Below are 22,887 nucleotides of genomic sequence, written 5' to 3' on the forward strand. Positions count from 1 at the left end.
ATTTTTTTCTAACCAAGTATTAAGACTTCCTAGGTGATTCATATGGGTTCAATTTAAATTATAAATTAGACAGGGGCTATCATTTCTGATAGGCAGTCATCCTTGCTTTATTAATCTGTCAGCTTTGTGAAATACGGACAAATACAATGTAGTTTGTAAAGTGTGGGAAAATCCCTAAGTTCTAGCTCCAAAAGGATATGAAACACTCTCACAATTAAGGGAATTTTGCTACTCTTCAAAAAGAAGCTGTATTAGGAAATCTTTTTCTTGTAGTCCTGTATGTATGAAAGCAAGTGATATTATACCTTTATCAGTGCATTTGGTGTTACTCTCTCAAATGTTTACACATATGTAAAAATCCACTGTCATTAAATCATAAAGATTTTTGAAAACAACCAAAGCGGCGGTGGAGTGGGGGTCAGAAAAAGGGAAGCTAGGAGGAAAGATGGAGTAGAACATGGCTGTATCCTGCTGCCTTTTGGCCCTCTCCTGCTTGGTGGGTTTGTATTTTGTTGTAGTTGTTTTAGATTCAAATAGAGCAGTGACATTTCACCTCCATGTTTTTAAACTTGATTTTACAATCATTTTTTCCACAAACCATCTTTCTGGAAATGAGAATAATTCTATAATGCAGATTAAGCAGAAGCATTTTTCAGTCTCTCCCAGTGACCATTCCTTGGCTAGCTAACAGACCAGCCATTCAGAAGCAATTTTCTTCAGGCTGAAATTATGTGCTGACCGTAGCAGATCACTTCCCATAATAACCCTTCCCCCACCCAACGCTAAATACAATCTGTCTCCTACTCACTGTAATAACGTGCAAATGACTGTAATTTTGCAGACAAGAAACAGCCCAAAGTGAAACGTGTCTAAACAGAGGTCGATTTGAAAAATCAGGGTTATTACCTAAATCTGTAAAATACATATTGTAATAAAACCAGCAACAGCAATCTCCAATAAGTAGTTTAAAAAATGTAGCCTGTGTTTTGATCTTCTTTATGCACCCAGTCTCCACTGGCATAAAAGAAAAACCTTTTCCAGAAATGGTTTCATTACATGAGATGTAAATTGCCTTCCTTTGCTAACCGATCTGTAGACCTTACTTGGGCACCCGTTCAGATATAGTAGCACACAGCACACCAGAAAGGCCAGCCAAACAGAGGTAAGATTTCAGATACTTAACACTGACCTACATCGCAGTTCTCTGAATGTGAGCAGTATACAAATGGTTTCCTTTAGAAGAATGTGCTGCTTTGCAATATTTTGCTGGGTTCCCCAGGACTCTGTGGCATTAAAGGGACAAGATTTGCTGCTTAATTCTTTTCAGGTTGAGAATTGGGAGAAGGAATGGGGAAATACCTACCCATATAGAGAGAAATTCCTCCTTTAACTTGACATTTCTTTACTGTTAAAATTCATTGTAGTTGTAAATCAGAGCATGGAAATTTTCCTTTATATCATTTCAGTTTGTTTAAACAGAACCATGGTATAAAGATTTTGGAAGGTAGACATTATTTTCCTTCCCTTGGAAGTAGAGTCCCTTTGTTTTATTCTAAAGAGCTTAAATTGAAGGTGAACTAATAGGACATAGAAATGACTTGAAAAGTTAACACAGCTGTGTTATACAGTGTATGTAAATGTCTATATTCACCAAATGTCTATCAATACGTCCACGAGTCTCTCATGAGGAGTATCCCATGGCAATGTGAAAACCATCCGTGTCTTTCTTCCTTCCATACTCCCATCCCCCATAGGGAAGGATGGGAAATACTTCTATGCCAGACCCTCTCTCTCCCCTAGACATTTGCTGCTTGGCACTTTCTCCTGGTCCAGTGGTGTTTCAGGATATTGCAAAAACATTAAATGTTTGATCAACAACAGTGCTCATCTCTTTTGGGGAATAGTTGTCTAGAGCTGGTTATTGTTGAAAATACAGAAACTTGAATTAGATTTAGGAAGCATGTGTGAAAAGACAGAATTTTCTCTAAAAAAATCTTTCCTAGGCCCCTGATAACTCAGTTGGTAAAGAATCCACCTGCAATGCAGGGGACCCCAGTTCGATTCCTGGGTTGGGAAGATCCTCTGGAGAAGGGATAGGCTACCCACTCCAGTATTCTTGGGCTTCCTTTGTGGCTCAGCTGATAGAGAATCCACATGCAATGCAGGACACCTTGGTTTGATCCCTGGGTTGGGAAGATGAAGGGAAAGGCTACCCACTCCAGTATTCTGGACTGGAGAATTCCATGGATTGTATAGGCCATGGGGTCGCAAAGGGTCGGATAGACTGAGTGACTTGCACTTTCCCTTTCAGGTAGGAAATTAGGATGTCACCCATATGTATAGTGAAGAATGCTTAGTGTTTGTGTGGGTGTCTCAATGAATCACATACTCCCTAGAAACCAGGTCGACTCCCCACAGCCTTGAGGCAGGTCTGTTCATATATAAGCCCAGACAGATAAGACTCTACCCCCATAATCTTCCTGGGCAGCCAGAGTTTCTCATTATATCTAAATTAAGTTTCTTTTCTCATAATACAAGTCAATTTCCAGGTAGTGTTTTTTCTTTTTTCTTTTAAATAGCTTTGCTTTCTATCTTCCCCCCTTGGTCTGGAGTACCTTCGTAGTGTCGAGGTTAGCATACATTGAGAAAAGTTAGACTCATATTTAGATTCCCTTCTAAATAAATAAAAATCCAAGGAATTATTTCTGATCCTTAGTGATATAGCATAAATCTGAGGAAATGGGCACCAAAGAAAGATCACTGTGTTTTCTTGTGTTCCTGCCTGAAGCCCCTGGCCTCCTCAGCATTGAGCTCTCTGTTCTTAAAAAGGAGGAAAAGTCTTTTGCCAGGATCTTCTGATCACCTAGGAATGGAAGTAGGAACTTTGCAGGGGCAGAGTTGGTGATGGGGGTTGCTGGAGATGGGATAGCACTCTTTAACTTCTCCTTTTACACTATCCTTCTGCTCTTCCCATGTCGTCATTTCTCCTGGACTCCTTTCCAGACAGCTCCTCCCCTCTACCAGGCAGGCACTAAAGTGTAAAATTACAAAGTGTACATGTTATACAACAGTGTACTGGTATTATTAAGTGTATGGCTATCAGTATACAAACTGGTGTGTTCCCTGTTATCTTGATAACAGATGAAGATAAAATTTTCTTTTCCAGAATATGGTAGAACTTCCCAATTTGTGTGAGGAGTAGCTCTTATTTTCTAAGCAGTAGTTAATTATCTTAGTTTCATTCATCAATTAGCTGATAGCCCTCTGATGTCTCTAGATTGGCCCCTTTGTCAAACAAAACAAAACAAACATGCACAAAGCCAGCAGAACAACTCTGGTTGATTCAAGCCTCTTGGCAGAACTTGGAGGGCAGGAGGTGGGGGTGGGGTGTGAATGGAGTGTGGAAATGTTGGAATGGAAGGAAAATGCTTGAGTTTATAGAAAATGGTTTGGGTTAAATATGTGATTGAATTTGGCATGAGCCTTTATCTTTAACCAAGTGGGGTTTATTAGAGACGATTTAAGAATTAGGGTTAGGTATTGTTTGAAGTTAGGGTTAGATCAGATCATTTGTGTATTAGGAAGCCTAAACTTTGGTTTTAGTTACACTAATTCTACACTGCAGACCCTATGATTTGCTTTTACCAACCAAGTGTGTTGGAGGAGTGCTTCTACCCTTTTTGAACTTCATCAGGTCTTAATTCTGTGCCTTTTTGAGTCTTGTTGTTTTAAAAGCTAATTATTGATTTTTTCCAAGCTGATACAATATACAGGGTAGCCATGGACTTTTAAAGGCTGAAATGTAGATGATCCTTCAGGGATACAGGGATACTCAGGCACTTCCTGAGTGATCTGGTCCTTTGAGGAACCACTCTTCTAAAAGAAGAAAAGTTCAAAATCAGTATGTATGCTCTATTAGCAATGGGACACACACAAATTGTAAACCTGTCCATTCAAAAATATATGACAAATATCAAAGTTAAAATAGGGGTTAAGTGGGTATCAGATTATCTCATTTGCCCTACTCAATGTATAGCTTTGCTTTGAAAGTGAATCTTTTTAGGCAGATCTAAGGATTATTATAGATTCATTCCTCTGGTTTATGTACCTCAGCAAGGGATGGAAACTGCTGTTTATTACTATTTGCAGCTTTGAATAAAGTTCATCTTGGGTAGTGAAACAACTAATTGGCATTTAAAAAGAATGAACTAAAGATATTAAAAGTTCAAACACGAGTCATAGACATTACCTAAAACATGTGACATATTTTTATTGATCCACAAGGTCATCACTGAATATTTACATCATAAGCAATCTTCTGCTAGCTCTAATTCACTTTATGTGTCCAGTTTGACTCAGTTAAGACACATTCTTAAATTGTAACTGTCATGCAGAAATTAAAAACCCAGTAGTGCTGGATCTTTAAAACTAGGATCATGACGCTTTCAATTAAATTTGAAAAGTCACCCTTGACTTTAAAATTTCCATATTACAGCTCCTAAAAGTGATAGAAAATAACAATGAAAAATTAAAACTAAAAGTGCTTTAAAAGCTTAATATATATAAATACATTCGTTTAAGTATATTCACTGTTAGAGTACAATACTGAACTTGTTATTTCATATTAACCTCTTTTGTCCTGTGACCTCAGAGTTCCATTAACTTGGTTGTTGGCATTTGTCCTACAATACATTCTAAAATATTTTCGTGTTCTCAGTGAATCGCATGGTGTTGCCTTCTGAGGACTTTGACACCGGCTCTCCCCAAGAGGGGGTTAAATATTTGAAGTAAGGGGAACTCTGACAATCCCTCGGCTTAAAAATGGCACAGGGACTGTTTAAAGGGGTTAATCTTCCTAGTATATTTATCTCCCACAAATCGATTTTTTTAAAAAATGAGGCTGGCCCGAGGTGTTAATATGGTTGGCTGGGACCTTATTTATTTTTAATTTTTTTGGAGCTGCCTAGGACCAGGTGGGAAAGCTTTGTTACTATTCCAGGGAAGACCCATTCACGTAGTGGTGGTTAAATGGTTGCTAGCGTTCACACTTCATTGCTTGTGGACCAGAAGCCTGGGAACAAAAGGGTTACTTGTTTCCCCACCACCGCCTTCACCCCCAGATCGATTTTTCTTATTTAATCAGCGAGTAAAATGAGAGACTCAGGGAAAGAAAAAAAAAAAAAATTGGAAGAAGGGCAAAGTGGTGGGGGAGAGTTGAAAGCCAGAAGCTGCAATACAGAAAATCAGTCTTGGGAGTTCGCGCTGCCGAGTCCTCGCAACACGGAAGGGAAGCCAGCAAAACGCTCGCAATCATTTCCACACAGCCAGCCTCCCTTTTCTCCTCGCTAGGCGCTAGTGGCTCATTTGGCTTCCCTGTGCCACCGAGCGATCACATACATTATTTCCCCCAAGATAACACAATCAAACTTGTATTTACCGACATCCTCTCCTCGCAGCCTGTTTGAGATTTGTTTTAATAAATAAGTGTTTTATGTGAATGATGTAGTAATTGAAACGGGCGTACCATTTTTTTTTTTTTTTTCTTCATCTTACTGCAGGAGGTTCCTCAACCCCAATCTGGTTGGAAAATAAAACGCTTTGTCTCCACAACCACCCCCCACCGCACCCCCACCCGTTCTCTGTGTGTGTTTTATACGTGTGTATATCTCAACCCCCTACAGTAGCCAAGAGAAAGCAGCTAACCAATGAGAGAGCCTAGTTTCATAAAAGCTGCTCTCTGATTGGCCCGATGAGAAAGGGCAATGGGAACAAAGAAAAGTCCCTTTCAGGTATAGAGGCTGAGAGCTCCTTTTGCTCCACTCCCCCTGTGTGTGTGTTGTGTTTCAGTCCTGATTTCAGTGTTGCAGAACAAGCTTGTGTGTGTGCACCAGGGGGATTTTTCTTTTCCTTTTTTTTTCTTTTAATTTTTGCTTTTATATAAAAAAAAAATACACAGGACAGTCTGTGACATTTGATGGTCCATCTTCTTTAATAATAAATTTGTTGAAGAGATTATAATTTCCAAAATAAAGCGGCTGCAACCAAACACATTCAATGCAGTTAGAAGGAAAAGGTCAACTCGATCCAATACAGACCGTAAGTACGGTTGCGTGGTGTGTCTCTCTATAGCACTTAGCGGGGACTTCATGCAGGGGAATGTGCGAGTTTTATGCATTGAAATGAGGAACTAGTTACAGGGTTTGGCTTTTGCATTGAGAACAACAACCCAAGAAGGGTGAATTTTATTCAGTGGAGGGTGAAGCATTTGTAACTTCTTCACACAAATTAAGCTTGACTGGGCACTCGGGGTAACTTAAGAGTAAATTACCTTTGGGGCGACCCAAGGAGAATAAAAGTGACACAGTTACAAATCCTGATGTGCAGTGTCCATTCTCTAGCGCACCTCACCTCTCCCTCTCCTGTCCTAGCTGGGCAGGACCCTCTTCAAAACCGAGCCAGGAAAATGGGGGCAAGGGCAGAACAAGCCGATTTCTGTCTCTTGTCACATCCAGTGCCCAATAATTTAATATTAAACAAGGGAATAGTCACCCACTACATGTAATGGTTATAATTACCATTTTCCACCTCCTTAAAAAAAGCAAGCTGCGAAAACACCATTAAGGGGGAAAAAATGCCCCACCCAACCCAAACAAACCCACAAATAGTAACAATGGTGTGTTTATTACAGGACCTGGCTTGGAGCTAGTAAAATGTTTTTCTTTGTTTAAGACATGAGTGGGGGGGGGTTCCCTAAAATCCAAGTAGCGTGGAGGTGCCCTACCCCCTCGACTAGTCTTCTGCATCCCTGGCCCCTTGGCAAAGCCGACAAATTGGAGATAAGTTGAGGAAAGGTTTATAAGGTGTTTCTTTAAAACATCTGCTTTGCTCTTGTGCTCATTACATTTCACTCCTTCCGAACTTCCGAGAGCCTAGATCTGCGAGAAATGTTTCACATTCATAACTTGTAGCTGCTCCCACTGCAAGGGCGGGGGTGGGGGGGGAGGCTGCGGGGCGGGGGGGGGGGGGGCGGCGAGTGTATGTAGGGGGAGGGGAGAGACCTTCAGGTTTTTTTTAAAGACCAGATCAGTATTTTCTTGATACGCTTGTCACCATTTTTGTTCTCACGACAACCAATTGAGCCCTTGATCCTCACGTGATGTGAAAGGCTTGCACTGTAACAAAATCGCTCCTTTCAGATGGTTGGTTGTTGCTAACTCGCCCATCCCCCTCTCCCAGCCCCGACATTTCCAGCAAAGCGACTCTCCACTTCCAATCCATCAACAATTCATTACTGCTTTTAGCTTCCAAACGCCAGCTAATTAAAAATACTAAGCCAAGCTCCGGGGCCATCTGACTAAACACAGGAGGTGGTGGGTGAGGGAGGAGGAGGAGAGAAAAATAAAAAGGAGACGCACCGTTTGCTGCGACTATAAATGGGAAAAACTGTCCTGAAAAAGGTCGCCTTAAAAAAATTTTTTTTTCACTCTAATTATCGAATTACCACATGACTGATTGGCTTGAGCGACAGCGGATTTTTCCCCCCACCTCGGGGACTATACTAGGAACTCGGTTCCTTTTTCTTAAAACAACATAAAGCAGGAAAACATCACATCCTTTCAGGTTTCGAAGACTGAACCAATTTTAAACGCCGTTATTTTCCCCACCCTGCCGCCCGCCGCCCCCAGCCCCCCGCCCCGAGCGAATGCTGTTCTAACTGGTTTATCAGCTCACTGAATCATCTGCTCCCCTCCCCCTCCACACCTTTCTTTTTCTCCTCTTGTTCAGCTTCTCATCCCACCCTTTCCTCCTCCTCTTCCTCCTTCCCCTCGGTCCCTTCTCTCTCCCCCACCCCTTCCCCCCTCCTTTCCTCTTAAGTTAGTTCAAGAAATCAAATCTGTCAGGACGGGCGGAAAAATGCCACTTCCCGACTAACAGGCGGAATCCAGCCCAGATTTTCAGTCCTTTCTTCTTATTCTTTCTTCCCTTTCACTAATTTATCCCGATGTTAGCACATTCTGTCTTGTACTAGCGGACGCCTGTAGGTTTGCTACATGGGATCATTACTTACTGATCACGGTGACTCTGAAGTCTGGAACTGAAGGCGGAATGAGAAGTTGGGAAAACTTTTTTCTCTAAGCGCTCTCTTTTTTAAAACTATTATTCTCGATGCTTGTTAAGAGGAAAAAAAACCCTTTGGTGCTTCTGTTGTGAATGTGAAACATTATCTTCCAGCTGTACAGTGACACATTTTTTTAAGGAGAAAAGGACTGATCCGTTTGCCAAAAGGGGGGGTGGGGAGGTGGAATAATGTTATCGAGTGATTATTCTGGCTGAGATGTGTTATTTGGTTCGTTCCTTCTTGATCATTTGGTGTTTAAGTAAAATGAGGCACAGGCTTGTTTGCCGAGTGGAGTGGGAAAGGCATTTTGATTTGCTGGCCTAATTAAAAAATGATAAAGGATTAAAGGTAAGCAATGTCTGTGTGTGTGTGTATGTATATTTATTTTTTTTTTTCCTTGACAATCAACTGTTAAAAAGGGGCTGATCCCTTTAAAAACCGTTTTAACTGATCTTTGTCAAACACACACTCATTTGCGGTCATTGAGGCCACCTTGGCGCAGATCACTTAAAGTGTATGTCTTAATCAGTTTCCCGTACAGTCAGTAGCACCATATTTAACAGATTGAGCCAGTCTGTGACCTAGGAGTATGGTAGAATTGTTTAGATGTAATTTTTTTTCCTCAAAAGGCAGATATTTAGCCTTTTATTTAGCACTGTCTTTTTTTAAAATAGAGAAATGATCTTAAAGACGTGTGTGTATAAAATTGTATAAACTGTTGGGGAAGAGAGGATAGGAGATGGGGGCATATGTATGGGGTGTGGGGGGTTATTGGTTGTTTTTTTCTGTTCCTTACTGGGAACAAAAAACAGATTGCCCAGACAATTTGTAAAAAGAAGTAATAAAATTAGAAATGAGGAAAATTTAGCAACATCATTCTGAAACTAGCCTCAGAGAACTTCCAGGATCTGGTCTTTTAAATTGTAAGATCTAGGACATGCTTAAGGGTGTTTAAAACGTGTTCCTTCCTCTTGTCTGAGTGTTCAGCCTGTGTTTCTGGGATTGTTATCATGTGTATGTGCTAGGGGAAAAAAAAGCTAAACTCTTTTTTTCCTTAAACCTTTCTGGACTTCACTCAGATCCTTAAGATATTTTAATGCCTTTTAAAAGTGATTATCTTTGTGTCGTTGATAAAGGGCTTTTCTTTTTTAGCTACTGTAAGATGCTTACTGTCATGGGTATGTTTTTTGGGTTTGGTTATTTTTCTTTAAACCTGATATTGGACTGTGGAGACAATACATGAGCCACCTTCCTCACCATCCTTCCCTGTACCCCTTACTGACTCCCCAGTATTAATCGTTTTTTATTCTGGTAACACCCAGACAAGAAATATTCGACTTTTCCCCCTTCACAGGAAAAGGTGGACCTGGACTGAAGGGTGTAAAATCCCTGGACCCATTCCTGGGGCAGGAAAAAGAAGAGGAAGATTAGAAGACTTTTTTTTTTTTTTAAGAGAAAGCCCAGCGGAGGTAAACGAATGTCCCCTCATCTCCAAAGGAAAGTTCATCGGATTTTTATTCTAGAGATCTCATCTTCAGGATGTCAGTGAACATTTCTACGGCAGGAAAAGGTGTGGATCCAAATACAGTTGATACTTATGACAGTGGCGATGATTGGGAAATCGGGGTTGGAAATTTAATAATTGATTTGGACGCTGATTTGGAGAAGGACAGACAGAAATTTGAAATGAATAATTCCACCAACACTACTAGCAGCGGCAACTCTAAGGATTGTGGAGGTCTGGCCTCCAGTGGGGCCGGCGCTCCCGCAGCCTTAGCTGATGGCCTAAAATTTGCTTCTGTTCAGCCCTCTGCTCCCCAGGGGAATTCGCACAAAGAGACCAGCAAATCAAAAGTGAAAAGGAGTAAAACTTCTAAGGATGCTAATAAATCTCTGCCTTCTGCTGCCTTGTATGGGATTCCCGAGATCAGCGGCACTGGCAAGAGGCAGGAAGTCCAAGGGCGCCCTGGAGAGGCAACTGGCATGAATTCAGCGCTGGGTCAAAGTGTGAGCGGCGGCGGCGGCGGCGGCGGCGGCGGCAACCCGAACAGCAATAGTACCAGCACCGGCACCTCCGCTGCTACCGCGGGGGCAGCCTCCTGCGGGAAAAGCAAAGAGGAGAAGCCAGGTAAAAGCCAGAGCAGCCGAGGAGCCAAGCGGGATAAGGATGCGGGGAAATCCAGGAAGGACAAGCACGACCTGCTTCAGGGCCACCAGAATGGCAGTGGCAGCCAGGCCCCTTCCGGGGGGCACCTCTATGGCTTTGGGGCCAAGAGCAATGGAGGTGGCGCGAGCCCCTTCCACTGCGGGGGCACTGGGAGTGGCAGCGTCACGGCTGCTGGGGAAGTTAGCAAAAGTGCCCCGGATTCAGGGCTCATGGGAAACTCTATGTTGGTAAAGAAGGAAGAGGAGGAGGAGGAGAGCCACAGGCGAATCAAGAAACTGAAAACTGAGAAGGTAGGATAAAGTCGCCTTCTTAGATCTCCTACTTTTCTCTTTGTGTGCATTTGTGTGGGAGTCGGGGGTGGGGGGGCGTGTGCCTCTATGTGCCTTGCACTTCTTCGTGCTTTCTGGTTCGTTGTGAGATTTCTCTTCTGTGCATCTTTTCTGTAAACGTTTGGTCTAGGGTAGCTTACTTGGGTGCAGTGTTTAGCTCTTGCTTCTGCTGCTACTGCTGCTTCTGGTGCTAGTGTTTGGGTCCTCAGGTGGGAGGGTCTGAGTGCTCTAAGTACCTTTTGCCTTACCCAAGGGCTCTTGGCCAGTCAGCCAGTTGCAATGTGCTTTTAATAGAAAACCTGCTCCTGGACCCATGTACCTCTTGTCCTGGTTTCTCCCCTAAGGAGAACTGTCTTCTGTTTTAATGTGCATGTCCTAGTATTTTTGGTAATGTGTCCTTAGGTGCAGGGTTCACGTTCCCTCCCCATAGAAGTATGTCTAGGATTTTAACTTACACTCCACCCTCCACACATTTTTCTCATGATGTTCTCCAAAATAATCCTGTTAAAGGATATCATCCTGTTATTGTTCTTCAATGAAACCTTGGTATCCTAGGGTCACTGGTTTCATAACTGTGTAGCAAGAATGGAATGGTTTTGGTGGCTGCCAGGGCTCTTTCCTTGTTCCCTTGCCCAGTTCTTAGCTAGAGATTTAAAGAGTGTTATCGCTTGGGTTTCTAGCTTGACCAGGGAGCTGAAAGGTTGGTAAGAAAAGTGAAATAGACTTGGTGGATTGGCGTGCTGAAATGTGAAAACAGAGCCGAAAGATACTCTAAATATGTGTTGCATCTGAGCAGTGGGAGGGTTGATGCAGGTAATTTGGACCCTTCTACCCATCTTTTGTCATTGTCTGAAAGTCTGGTGAGATACTGCCTTTGAAAAATTGCCCCCACTGTTGTGCTGCTTAGTGCTGGAGGCCTAGGACTTAATGCGCTGGCAATTACTGTGCATTAAGTAATGTCCCAGAGCTGAAGGCACTCAGTCCACTGAACAGGTTGAGAGTGAGCTGGGGGAGAAGTGCTGACTCTATAAAGTTAACTCTTAATACTGTAGATTGTGCCTTGTGGAAGCAGAATGCACATCATGTGGTTTGTGGCATGATTGTTTGGATATATATGCTTATTCAATAATTTAATTTTTGCTATTTCTCATATCAGAAATGTGAAATGTTTTAGGGTGACAATTTCTGTGTCCAATTACTCACCGCTGTCTGTTAAATCTTTTTGTTTTCCTCTGTTAAAGATTTAAATGGGAGTACAGGAATGAAGTTTTGGTTTTAAAATTTAAGAAGTTGATGAAGGTACATTAAGGTGTAGATGATGCCAAAATAAAAAAAAAAACCTTCTGCATGCCTGCTTCTTTAATCCATAAGCCCTTGGTCAGACAGCATTTTGAACTGATGAATTTAAATACATTTTTTTAAAAATCCAGGTTTTGTTTCTTATGCTGAAATGTAGAGTTTCTCACAATTTCTACTAAAGGGCATTCTGAAATCTTATTAGTACAGTAGTGCATTTACTTTTGTTGCCAATAGTCTTCAAATTGCAGTTCTAATCTGCTCTAACTATCTAGATGAATTGCCCTAATCCAGTGCTCACAATGGCTGTGGTTAAGGAGTCAGAGCCATTTGATTGGATTCACTGCTGCCTGGAATGTGGGAGGTACTGCCCTTTTGCATTCCCCTTAGCCTTTTAATCTTCCAGCCAAATGTTCACATTCAACAATTTTGTTTAGCTGGCAATCGGGACATTTCAGTATCTCAAAGGCTGCTGTCATGGCAACTGAGATTAGAGCATGGTGTTGGTTCTCCAGTTTTTTGTGTTCTTTTCACTTTCCAGTCACAGAGGAAACTGGATGAAAAATGAAAGAATTAAATTATTCATATACATGCAACTCATCTTCAGTCAGAGCAGTATAAATGTGATAATATGAATGGCCTAAATGAAGAGCAAACAAGTCATGGCAGGTCTGGGGTGGAGGAGGGGAGCAAGCATAGTGTATTTCGATTCATACCACTGCCAGCCACAGCTGCTGGTGTGGGCACAGCGACCCTTCAGGGGTGGCGCTCAGGGCCTTGAATCCTGTAGTGGTGGCCCAGGGTCTGGAAGCTTGTTCCAGCTTTCCTGTCTACCTCTACCCCACCCCAGGAGGACTCTTCTTAAGAATGTTTCCTCCTTGGCACACAGGAATGGCACTGCCTTGTACAGATGCCTCCCAGGGAAGTAACTCCAGTGCCACTAACTCTTGGTTGTGTAAAACTTGACTTCAGTTTAGAAAATAATTTCTAATGATGGGAGGAGACCTCTTGAGGGAAAGATTTAGTAGGACAAGCTTTACCTGACCAGATAATTCGGACACTGAGGCATCCTTTGAGAAAGGCTTTTTGACGTTTTTGTACAATGGTTTAATTTCAAAGCCTTGTTTGATTGTCTGGGTTGTGAAGAGTAAGTGTCTCAAAAGTGAAGATGATTAATTTTCAGCAGTCGGATGTGGCTCATGAAGGGGCCAAATGTGAAAACCAGAGGGGGGTGCAGTGTGGTGTCTGTGCTTTTTTTTTTTCCTCCCTGGTTGGATGGTTCACAGGAGATTCATAAGACTTGCTGTCACTGGTTAATTTTCACAGCATGCTTAAATGTCTATTTTTGGTCTGTTTATTCTGTTTCTTCACTACAGAAAGTCATGTAAAACATGATAAATTGGACCTTATGAAACCTAATTAAATCAATGAGCATTCTACTCCTTTATGTGGAAACCACAAGTATGTTGTAAAAGTCGCCACTCCCTTAATACGTGAACAAAATCAAAACATGCCATAATTCTAAGATGTTTGAGCTGTATTTCTATAGCCCATTTTGTGGTTAAGCCACCAGTGACGTGTCTGAATAAGTAGATTTGACAGGTTGGCTTTTGGTTGTTAAAACCTGCTTCTCCACCTGCCCCCTCCTTTTCTTTTGAAGCATAATAGCCTGCATTGAGGCTCTTCTGCATGTGTCCTCCTTAACTGTCTTATAGTTTTGACTTATCAGACACAGGCAATCAGCTGGGCTAAAGTTCAGTATGGTATATGGGTTTATTTGATCACTGAGAAGTTAAAAAATACATAGATGAATTCTTAAAAACAGCTGAGACTTCAGATACACATTAAAAGCACAGGGAATCTTATGTTTGGGTCTGGGGTTCTAACTATTCAGTGCACATTTATTTAGCAAAGAGAATGGTTTTAGTAATATTGTGCTGCTTTCATTAAGCTGGTCCTTAACAGCCTACATGTGGTATCTACAAATGGACCTGTCTATAAAGGATATCATTCATTTTCTTCTCTTGTAGAAGCCTTTTTACACTTCACTAGGGAATTCTGGCACGTTGTCTAAGTGAGCGTGAGTAGTTGAAGAACATATTTTGATTAATGAGTTTTGTGAATGATAGGGTTCCCCCCAAATACAGTGCCCCCTACAAATTCTAGTTAGAGAGCACAGTTTATCTACTGTGAAATAAAAGGGCAGAAAGGTCACTTGCTATAATTAAAGAACAAAGTCCATTGTTGTTGGACAGCAAACTGTTTGGAAAGCTACATAAGGGACTTAGCTGTTAAAAAGGTTGGTAACTAAGGGCAGCTCCCAATCAGCATTGATTCAGCTCCTTTCTTTTTATTGGCTTCTTCACAGGGTGACAGGGCTTTTGAGATGGGCTGCCCTTTCCCCAAGGAAGTCTTCTGTGAGAACCCATGGAAGCTTGGAATATTTGCATGGCCAGGCACATCACTGGGTTCTGAGCATAGTATCTGAAATCTGCTGGGTTTGCTGGAGAGATGTAAAAAAAAGAAAACTCAACAACTGATTGTGCTAAAAGAGATAAATAATGTTTACCAACTTTTAATAACTTTGCAAATAGTCTGTAAAAAGAAGGGGAGGGTGGGCTAGAGGGATTGATTGTCAAAATGTCATGAGGTTAAGAATGCTCTTCAAGTAAAATTGCTTGGCTGCAAGATGGTTTTAATTAGAGTGTTATAAAGACTTATTTTTCCTAAGCAGCATTTTATAGTTAGTAAATGAAATGTATGCCGAAAGTGCTAAGCAGAAATCTCCCTAACCACAGAGGTGTTCAATAACCAGATTCAAACAACATGGAAAGAACCATCTGTTCTTCATTTTCAGCATGAAAAACATGGGTTGAATGGCTGAGATTTGCTCCAATTTTGACTGTGCCTGTGTGTGCCTGTTTTTTTTTTTTTTTTTTAATTTAAAAAAAGTTCACCTGGTACTTCATAGAAACTCAGAATTGCAGTAATATGAGCAACACTGTGAAAACATATGTTCCTACATTTATTTTAACCAGTTCCACTTTTATTTAAAAGATTTCCAGAAGCCCAGCCATTGAACACTTTATAATGGTTATTCAGTTCCTGCAGGCAATCACAATGAGGGGTCAGTTCTTCAAAGATCTAACTATTTAGTCAGTATCTGAATTATTCTGTCAATTTTCCCCCTGGAGGCAAGAGGGGCAAAGGCTGTCCCAGGCTAGCTCTGGTCAGCGTTTATCGGTTAATCTAATTGTATGTGGTAGTGTCCTGAACCGGTATTTGCTCTCCATAGGCCTTACTCTGGTTTAGAGCTATTAGTCTGGGATTGTTGATCATGAGGAAAATATTCTTTTAACGACGATAACTTTGGAGTCCTTGACTTTTAGACTGCCAAGGTTCTGGGTTCTGGTTTTAGTAAGAGCCCTGGGTAAAACATTATCCGGCCTTTGTTTGAGGTCTTTTATAGAAGCTAATGACTGGGCTTGTGCCTCCCTGAGATAAATGACATTATCTCTCAGTGGGCTGACAGGAAACAGACATGTTAATGGTGAAGCTGCAGGGAGGATGTGCCTGGGTTCTGACAAAAAAGTGGAGAAGGAACCCCTGGTTGCAGTCATTAACACATGCATTCCTGCTCTTCCTAAGAGGCTCTTGATAATTGGAAAGCTATTTTAGCCACGAACACTTAAATCATAAATCTACCACTCCTTGTTGCTTTGCATTCTTCAAAGTAGCAAAGTAATGTGTTTTTTGTTAACAAGTGTGTGATCTGGTTTTTAAGAATGGTGGCAGTTCTAGGTGGTGTGGTAATGACATTTGGGAGGGCTGCACATCCCATGCTTTTATCAGATGGGATCTCTGTTTGTCTTTCACCATGGCTCAGTCATCCCCCTACTTAAATAAAGGAAGAAGGAAGTGGGTCCAAAAACTAAAAAGAAATCATTTTTATTCTTGAAGAGGTCTCGTGGGAGAGGGATAAAAACTAGTTTTTTTTTTTAAAGCTGGGGAGATTTTGCTCAGTGATTTGAATGTGATAAAACCTGCCTTTTGAAGTGTATGTTTAAAAAGTCATGGCTATAATTGAGTTTCAATGCGGTTTAAACTCTCTGCTTCTTGAACAGAGATAATTGCCATGTTGAACACACTCTAGATGTGCAGAAGAGGTGGAATGATCATGTTATTCTATTCTTTAATATTAAGCACTGGAAGTTTTTCATAGTAATTACTGTAGCACAACATAGTTTTGATTGCCAGCACTCTGAACTTGCCGGTGATCTGAACATCAAGGGTTTTGCTTGAATACTAAACAGTTGATTCCTAAGTTACTTGTATTGCATTCTTGTAGAACACAGAACTAAGCAAATACTGAGAGATCCTTAGCAACAGCAGAGTAGAAATAACCCCTCTTCACTAGTACTATTGTTAATAATAATATCCTCTTAATCTGTACATTTAAAGTTACAGGGAAAGAGAACAGGTGAAATCTCTGTCTCAGGAATGACTTCGGTCATCATTACAGGCTCTTAGAGGGATCAGACTGGTACCCTGTGACTGGTATTTATTTCATAGACATGTGTATAGAAATGTTATAATTTCATACACAGCTGTTGGATTGGGAGTGGATTGGGAGTTTTTAGTTACTGTGGGCTTTATTCTTTTTTTAAAAAGTCACAGTTGATTTTTCTGTTCTACTCTGCTACAAAGTAATTGGCCCCTCTATATCTATCCATGTCTCTCTTCCAGATGATGTTTCTTTAGTGACTTTTTGCTCTCTGTTGCAAGTTCTTTTTAATTCAACCTTAAAGGTTTGCAGTGGGAACAAAGCCTTTGCAACTGAATGAAGGGTTGTTAAATAATTCATAGGAGATTAATCATCAGTTGGGCTGTTTGTAATGTTGTTTTGGGATATATAAAGGATACTCAAGACAGGGAGATTGGCACCTTGTTCCTAGAATTGAGTTCTGCATACCTGCTAAATTTTGGTTAGACATAACCTTTGAAAAAGTATTGAAATAGATTATGGCTTTTGCCTGAAGAACTGAAGAGATTACAAAGCAAATACTTCTTATATTTTGATAGGTTAGTGACCCCTAAACCACGTGGATCTCATCTGGTATTTAGAAAGAACCACCCCCGCCCCCCACCCCATTCCATCCTGTGACGCTAAATGAAAATTTAATAATATATATTTTGGTTTTAATAGGGAACTCAAAGGGAAGGGTGCTCAAACAAATGGGTTGGAAGTGATGAATAGACACTGCTGTTGATTTTTCAAAGCTACTCTTTCTTCTTTATCATCCCTACCTCCCAGCCTAGTTTTTTTATTATTCACTGTGACTGTTCTAGCTCAACCACTGGCTTTCTGCAACTCCTGGGAATCCTTATTCTCACTAGCATCTTAAGAAAAACGTGCCTATGGGGACATTTAAGCATATTTCAGTAATGCCATAAAAGGCAGCTTTTGCAGTTTAAAAATATATTGATTATATTTTGTGTTATACATAATGATTTTAGAAAGCAGATATTTAGGTCGTGGAATTGGCTTATTATGTTAACCAGAGAACAGATGGCATGGTGCCACAGACGTATAATTTTACTTAAAGGGACTTTTAAGGTTTTGATGTGTTTTCTTTTTCTCTTATTTCCCTGATGGCTTCTTTTTATTGAAGGGTAACTTAAGGAGACCTGGTAGCAATTTTACTGCCTTCCCCTGACAGTTTGAAATAATAGCTTGGTCTTTGGTTGCACTGATCTTCTACCAGTCAACTTGATTCTGGTTTTTGTCATGTGGCAGTGAATTAAAAAAAAAAGTGTAGTGTGTTTTAAGAAATGGACTCTTTTATATGCTTCAATTAGCAACAGACCAAATTCCAATTGGTCACACTTTCAGGAACTCCTAGAAGTCACTGTGTGTCCTTTTGATTAAGGAAAACTTCTGGTTTGGTTTCTCAGGAAAGCACATATGGTCCTCTGGCCGCTTTAGATCCATCCTTTTTGTCTTTTGCATTAGTCACTGAAGGTTCAAAGGTCCTTAAGTCCTTCCCTGGTAGATTATATGCTTTCCCCTTACTGAAAGGCTGTACTTTCTTGGTTGCTATACCTGCTATGTGTTTGAATTCAATTTGCATAAAAGTACTATTTGTTTCCATGCCTGGATTTTATAGTTTTATCCATTCACTGAGAACATCATCAGGATGAATTGGAAAGCATCTCTTATTGTTATTTTTTTTTTTAACAAAGTGTGCCTAGCCAGACCAGATTACTTTTGGATTTCCTGTCACCTCCTCAGCTGATTTACAGACGGCTCATGTTAAAAGCAACAATAATGTTTGAATTGGAAGGGCAGAAGCCTCGGGTTTTCATTCTTCATGGAGAACTGTTTATTTGTGTGTGGTTCACCACAGTACATGGATAATGCTATCAAATCTGTGCTTTATTATAATCTTATGACTAGCACAGCCGCACTTCAGTTATGTTTCTTCATTTTCCTTCTTTGCAAATTCTTTTGTGATGGAAATGAAATTTGAACCGAATCTTTGCAGCCAAGGGGAAAATAAGGCACCACAAGTAGAAATTGTCTCTTGAGCCAGTTCAGAAGTAAGCAAGCAGCGGTGACTTAAGAAACATTTTTCTCAAAGTGGAGTCCATAGGGAAAAAAGGACTCCGATTTAACTTTTCCATGAAGATCAGAGGACTAGCCACCGCGCACTTTGATAAATGGAGGCTGTTCCAACAACGAGGCTTTATGCCTTTATATTGTTTCACATCTGAAGTAACTGGTTGAAGAGCGGTTCACATTCCCAAACCTTTAAACTGGTTTGAAAGTGGAATGTGAGTTCAGTCATATTGTTGGTTTCTGCTCCCCGAAGGGAACAACATGATTTGAAGACAGAGCAATTGAGCTTTTCCGCATCAAACTCCATTTGGCCAATTGTCTCCATTTACATTCCTTGCCCAAATCCTTCACCAGCCTTTCCCATGATGCCGCAGCAGATGCCAGACACTGAAGTAGAAAGCGAGCAGCTGTTTCCATTACTCTATAGCTGTATTATCCTCCACAATCTGCTTGCTTTTTCGCTCCCCTCCCCCACTGGTAAAAAACAAAAACAAAAACCTTCTCTCCCTCTGACGTTTGCCCTTCTTTCCTGAGTTTATCAGCCTGCAGGTTTTCTATCTTATCAGGGCCACGGATTTCTCAGGAAGGCCTGGTTTATTGTTTCTCTGGGGGAGCAGATGGAGGTCCCAGGGCCCTTGGGGGCGTGGCCGGGCCGCGCGCTCCCGACGGTGGGAGTGGTGGGGGCCGTGTCGGGGGCGCGCCGCCGGGCCGCGCCCTCCTTCCCAGCATGGACCCGTTTATAGCCCTGAGCGCTGTAAATCTGTCAGCTCTTCACGACGCCTTCACCTCTTTCTTCATTTGCTTCTAGTTTGACAACGTTCCCCTGGGGCGGAATTCTAATCTGCTTCCAATTAGTTGCAAAATGTGACTGAAATTTCCACATTATGACTGCTGTTTTACTTGCACGCACACATCTAGAAACAAATTAATGCTCTTGAATATTTATTTTTTGAGCCCTTGGATTTACTTGAAGAGGCAGAGTTTCCAACTGTTGGGAATGACTTCCAGGATTTGCATTTTTTCCCCCTTGAAGCCTTCTATGCACAAGATTGTTTTTTTTTTTTTTTTTAAAGAAGCACAATAACCACGGTGGGGTCCCTCCACCATCTCATAATAAGCTTTTTCCACCTTTTTGAAGATTTCTCAAAATGTACTGTGTATGTTTAAGTTAACACAAATCAATTTTGTATTTCTAAAATAAACATAAAAAGGATGTTTGCCCAGGTTTTAATGGAGGGTACCTCCTGATGCAATGTTTTAACAACACAAATACACACAGATTTGCTTCTAAGTATATCATCTCTATAATGTAATATTCAGTAAAAACACAAAAGATTTGTTAAACACTTTAAAATTCTTTAATTTGATACTCAAAAAATAAATGAATTAGGTGATTAATTGGGCTTAACAAATACAAGGGCAGGGGTTAAAGACATCACGATGGGCACTAACAATTCTCCCCCAAGTTTGTACCCAGATCCTGAGCACACCTTCTGGAAGCTGTTGGACCTGGTGGGCTGCGGTGGGCGTAGTCCACGGCTTCTTGTGACTGTAGTTCCCCTTATCCTACATAATCCACTGCAAGGAAGTGTTTCCAACTCTGGGTTTGGGGGTGGCTCTACTCTGAGGGAAGTCACTTACTCCAAACTCTTTTCCTCCTTTTTAGTGTTTTTTGTTGTTGTTGTTTTTAAACAAAGATACTGATCCACCCATTATATTACATATAATATGTAAATATCAGAATTGTTTACATCTTGTTTGCTGAGAAGTTCAAATTTAGCTTTATTACTTGCCTAAAAGACTACTTTCTCTTGTACTGTGAATTTTAGTAGCAAGGCAGTGGGATCTCAGGTTTAGTATTTGCAGAAAGGAGGTAGTCTTAAAGAGTGTAAACAGCCACATTTACTGGTGTATTTTATAGTAGTGTTCAGTCCTCAGCATCTTGGCAGATTGATATCAACGGTAATGATGGTTTTAAAGAGGTGTGAAGAATTTTATTGATGGTAAAGTGGTTATGTTGATCACATTACTCTGTATTAGTTTCTAAATAACACCTTCACATGTAAATAGATCAATTTTTTTCCACTACACTGTCACATGTAATTATAAAAGCCTTGTATTGATTGATTTATAATGTCCTTTTTTTTAATGTGTTATTTTCAATCTCTATAGCCAGGAGATAGAGCATTTATTTCACTGTTTAAAAGTAAACTTAAATTATTTATTGTATGTAGAATATGAATTATTCAAGTTATTTTATTGAAAAACTTTGAGCTGTGCTGGAATTCTACAAAAGAAGTAGGAACGCTCTTTGTTTTGCTTCCTTTCTTTTTACTCTAAGATTGGTAGTAGAAAAAAAGAGCCAGATTAAATCCTTAAAAATTTAAAATGTGGTCCTTTCAGATTGTAGAGACCTCCTGGGTTTAAAAAAAAGAACAAGAGAAAAGAGTGGCCCCATGGTGAAATGCTTACAATGGGCACGATTGTGCTAGCCCCTCAAGTCCTGGGGTTCACTAATTACCCTTTAATGAGGTTGGTCTGCCCCAGCCTTTTCCCTACCTTGGGAGGAAAAGCATACAAGACCATTGGAGTTCAAGTGGATGTTGCTGTATTTGCAACTTAGCATAACTGCTTTGAAGGCCCCCAGGGTGCTTAATTGGGGCTGGGCATTTTTGTTTAGGGGGAGACTACACACAGCTCCCCATTGTGTGTGTAGAAGCCACTGTACGTCTTGGAAACATTACATGTTTTTGTTGACAGTGCATAGTTTTATAAACTCCGAACGAGCTTATTGCCTTTTAACCATTGGGATCACTAAATGATGGAAGAGCCTAGAAGTCTCTGGGTTGGGTAGCAGCCAAGCAGTTTAACAAAAAAAGGAATGAATGGTTTAATTGTAGAGCAAACCATTTGTTTACAGATTAAGTTTTATTCAGTCACCAAATCCTATGGACCAGGAGGTAAAAGAATGAGGCTGTAAGATATAGGAATTGAGTGCCCAGTGTACTGTTTTGTGATCATGTTTAGCTGTTCTTACCCTTGTTTTTCACAAAAGACTGAATCAGTGAATGGTGAGAACTGCTCAGCCAAGTGTACTTTTTAAGATATAAAGACAGAGGGGAGGAAGGCCGAGGCAGGTTGTCACTTTTTTGCTGCCTGATCAGGAAACTAAAAACTTAAAGTTCTTTCCCCTGGGAGGGGTACCCTGGCTGTTGCTGAATTTTCTCTTCAGATGAGATGGACTGATGATAGTGGTGGTAGAGGAAGGGAGTAAAAAGTGGGAAGAAGGTGGCCGGGGAAGGTGGTGGTTGGTGGAGAGCCTTTGTTAAAATGGCCATCAGCAGTGCATTCTCTTGAATAATGGGGGCTCTACAGAAATTTCCTACTATTTCATTAGTGACCATGGTACTGAGTGCTTCCCTGGTGGCTCAGACGATAAAGAATCCACCTGAAATGCGGGAGACCTGGTTTCCATCCCTGGGTTGGGAAGATCCCCTGGAGGAGGGCATGGCAACCCACTCCAGTATTCTTGCCTGGAAAATCCTTATGAACAGAGAAGCCTGGCAGCCTACAATCCATGGGGTCCCAAAGAGTCGGATATGACTGAGGGACTAAGCACAGCACAGCACATGGTACTGAATAGAGAGAAACTTTCCAGCCAGGGCAGGGAAGTGGTATAGCACAGGGCTTGCCTGGCAACCAGAATTTCAGGTTGTCTTTTCCGTTCTTTCTGTATTCTTTAATTTTTTTAGGACTAGATATTTTTGCCTGGGAAATCCTATGGACAGAGGAGCCTGGCAGGCTACAGTCCTTGGGGTTGCAAAAACTTAGCACTGAACAGCAAACAACAACAACAGATTATATTGAACAGTAAAGACCAGAAATCATGGCATTTATCCTGTTGTAGTTGTATTCCTTCTAATCCAATTGTGGACAGTGGGCTTAAGGAAATCACTGGTAAAGTGCTATTTTCTAGAAGTATCATTTTCAACACTCCCCAGTTCACTGTTTCTTATTTTAACATTAATCTTGGAAGTGAAACCCTTTATCTCAAAGTGTTCTTTTGTGTATAAACTGTCACCCTAATGATAACTCTGGTTACTTACAAGTATTGTTTCTACATGATATCTTTGTATGCTGTCTGGCCATGAAAAAACTCATTCCCTCTGTAACATTAAAATTACTTGTTACTTGATGCACATTTGATAAATTAGTCTTAAGTATGTTAAATTGGCTTACCATGATCTTGTTTTGTTTTTATCCTTTCTAAGTTATAGTACCTTTATTTTGGTATGATCCTTTTGAAATGGCTTGATTTTTGAGTCTAAATCCATAGCTGATAGCTTCATTTTACAAA

At 40.8% G+C, this 22,887-nt stretch overlaps 1 protein-coding gene across 10 annotated transcripts in view; it reads left to right on the plus strand.

Annotated features, from left to right (window-relative positions):
- The first annotated feature begins 1,275 nt into the window (after positions 1–1,275).
- Positions 1,276–22,887, plus strand: part of ZNF608 (zinc finger protein 608) — a 130,613-nt gene continuing 109,001 nt past the window's right edge. For 4 of the 10 annotated variants that reach the window (XR_015167023.1, XM_086410566.1, XM_086410573.1 and 1 more), the window contains exons 1-2: positions 7,014–8,467; positions 9,474–10,576. Coding sequence is in view for 5 of the 10 variants with exons in the window: in XM_086410566.1 (XP_086266692.1) it covers positions 9,659–10,576 (918 nt within the window). In the remaining 5 variants the exon portion in view is untranslated. Of the gene's footprint in view, positions 6,097–7,013; positions 8,468–9,473; positions 10,577–22,887 lie in introns of those variants that run through there. The other 6 variants (XM_086410569.1, XM_086410570.1, XR_015167024.1 and 3 more) reach the window with 4 other exon arrangements.

This window comes from Bos grunniens, chromosome 7 (assembly GCF_055505025.1).
Source record: "Bos grunniens cultivar Pamir isolate PY7600 chromosome 7, Bosgru_T2T1.0, whole genome shotgun sequence".
NCBI lineage: Eukaryota > Metazoa > Chordata > Mammalia > Artiodactyla > Bovidae > Bos > Bos grunniens.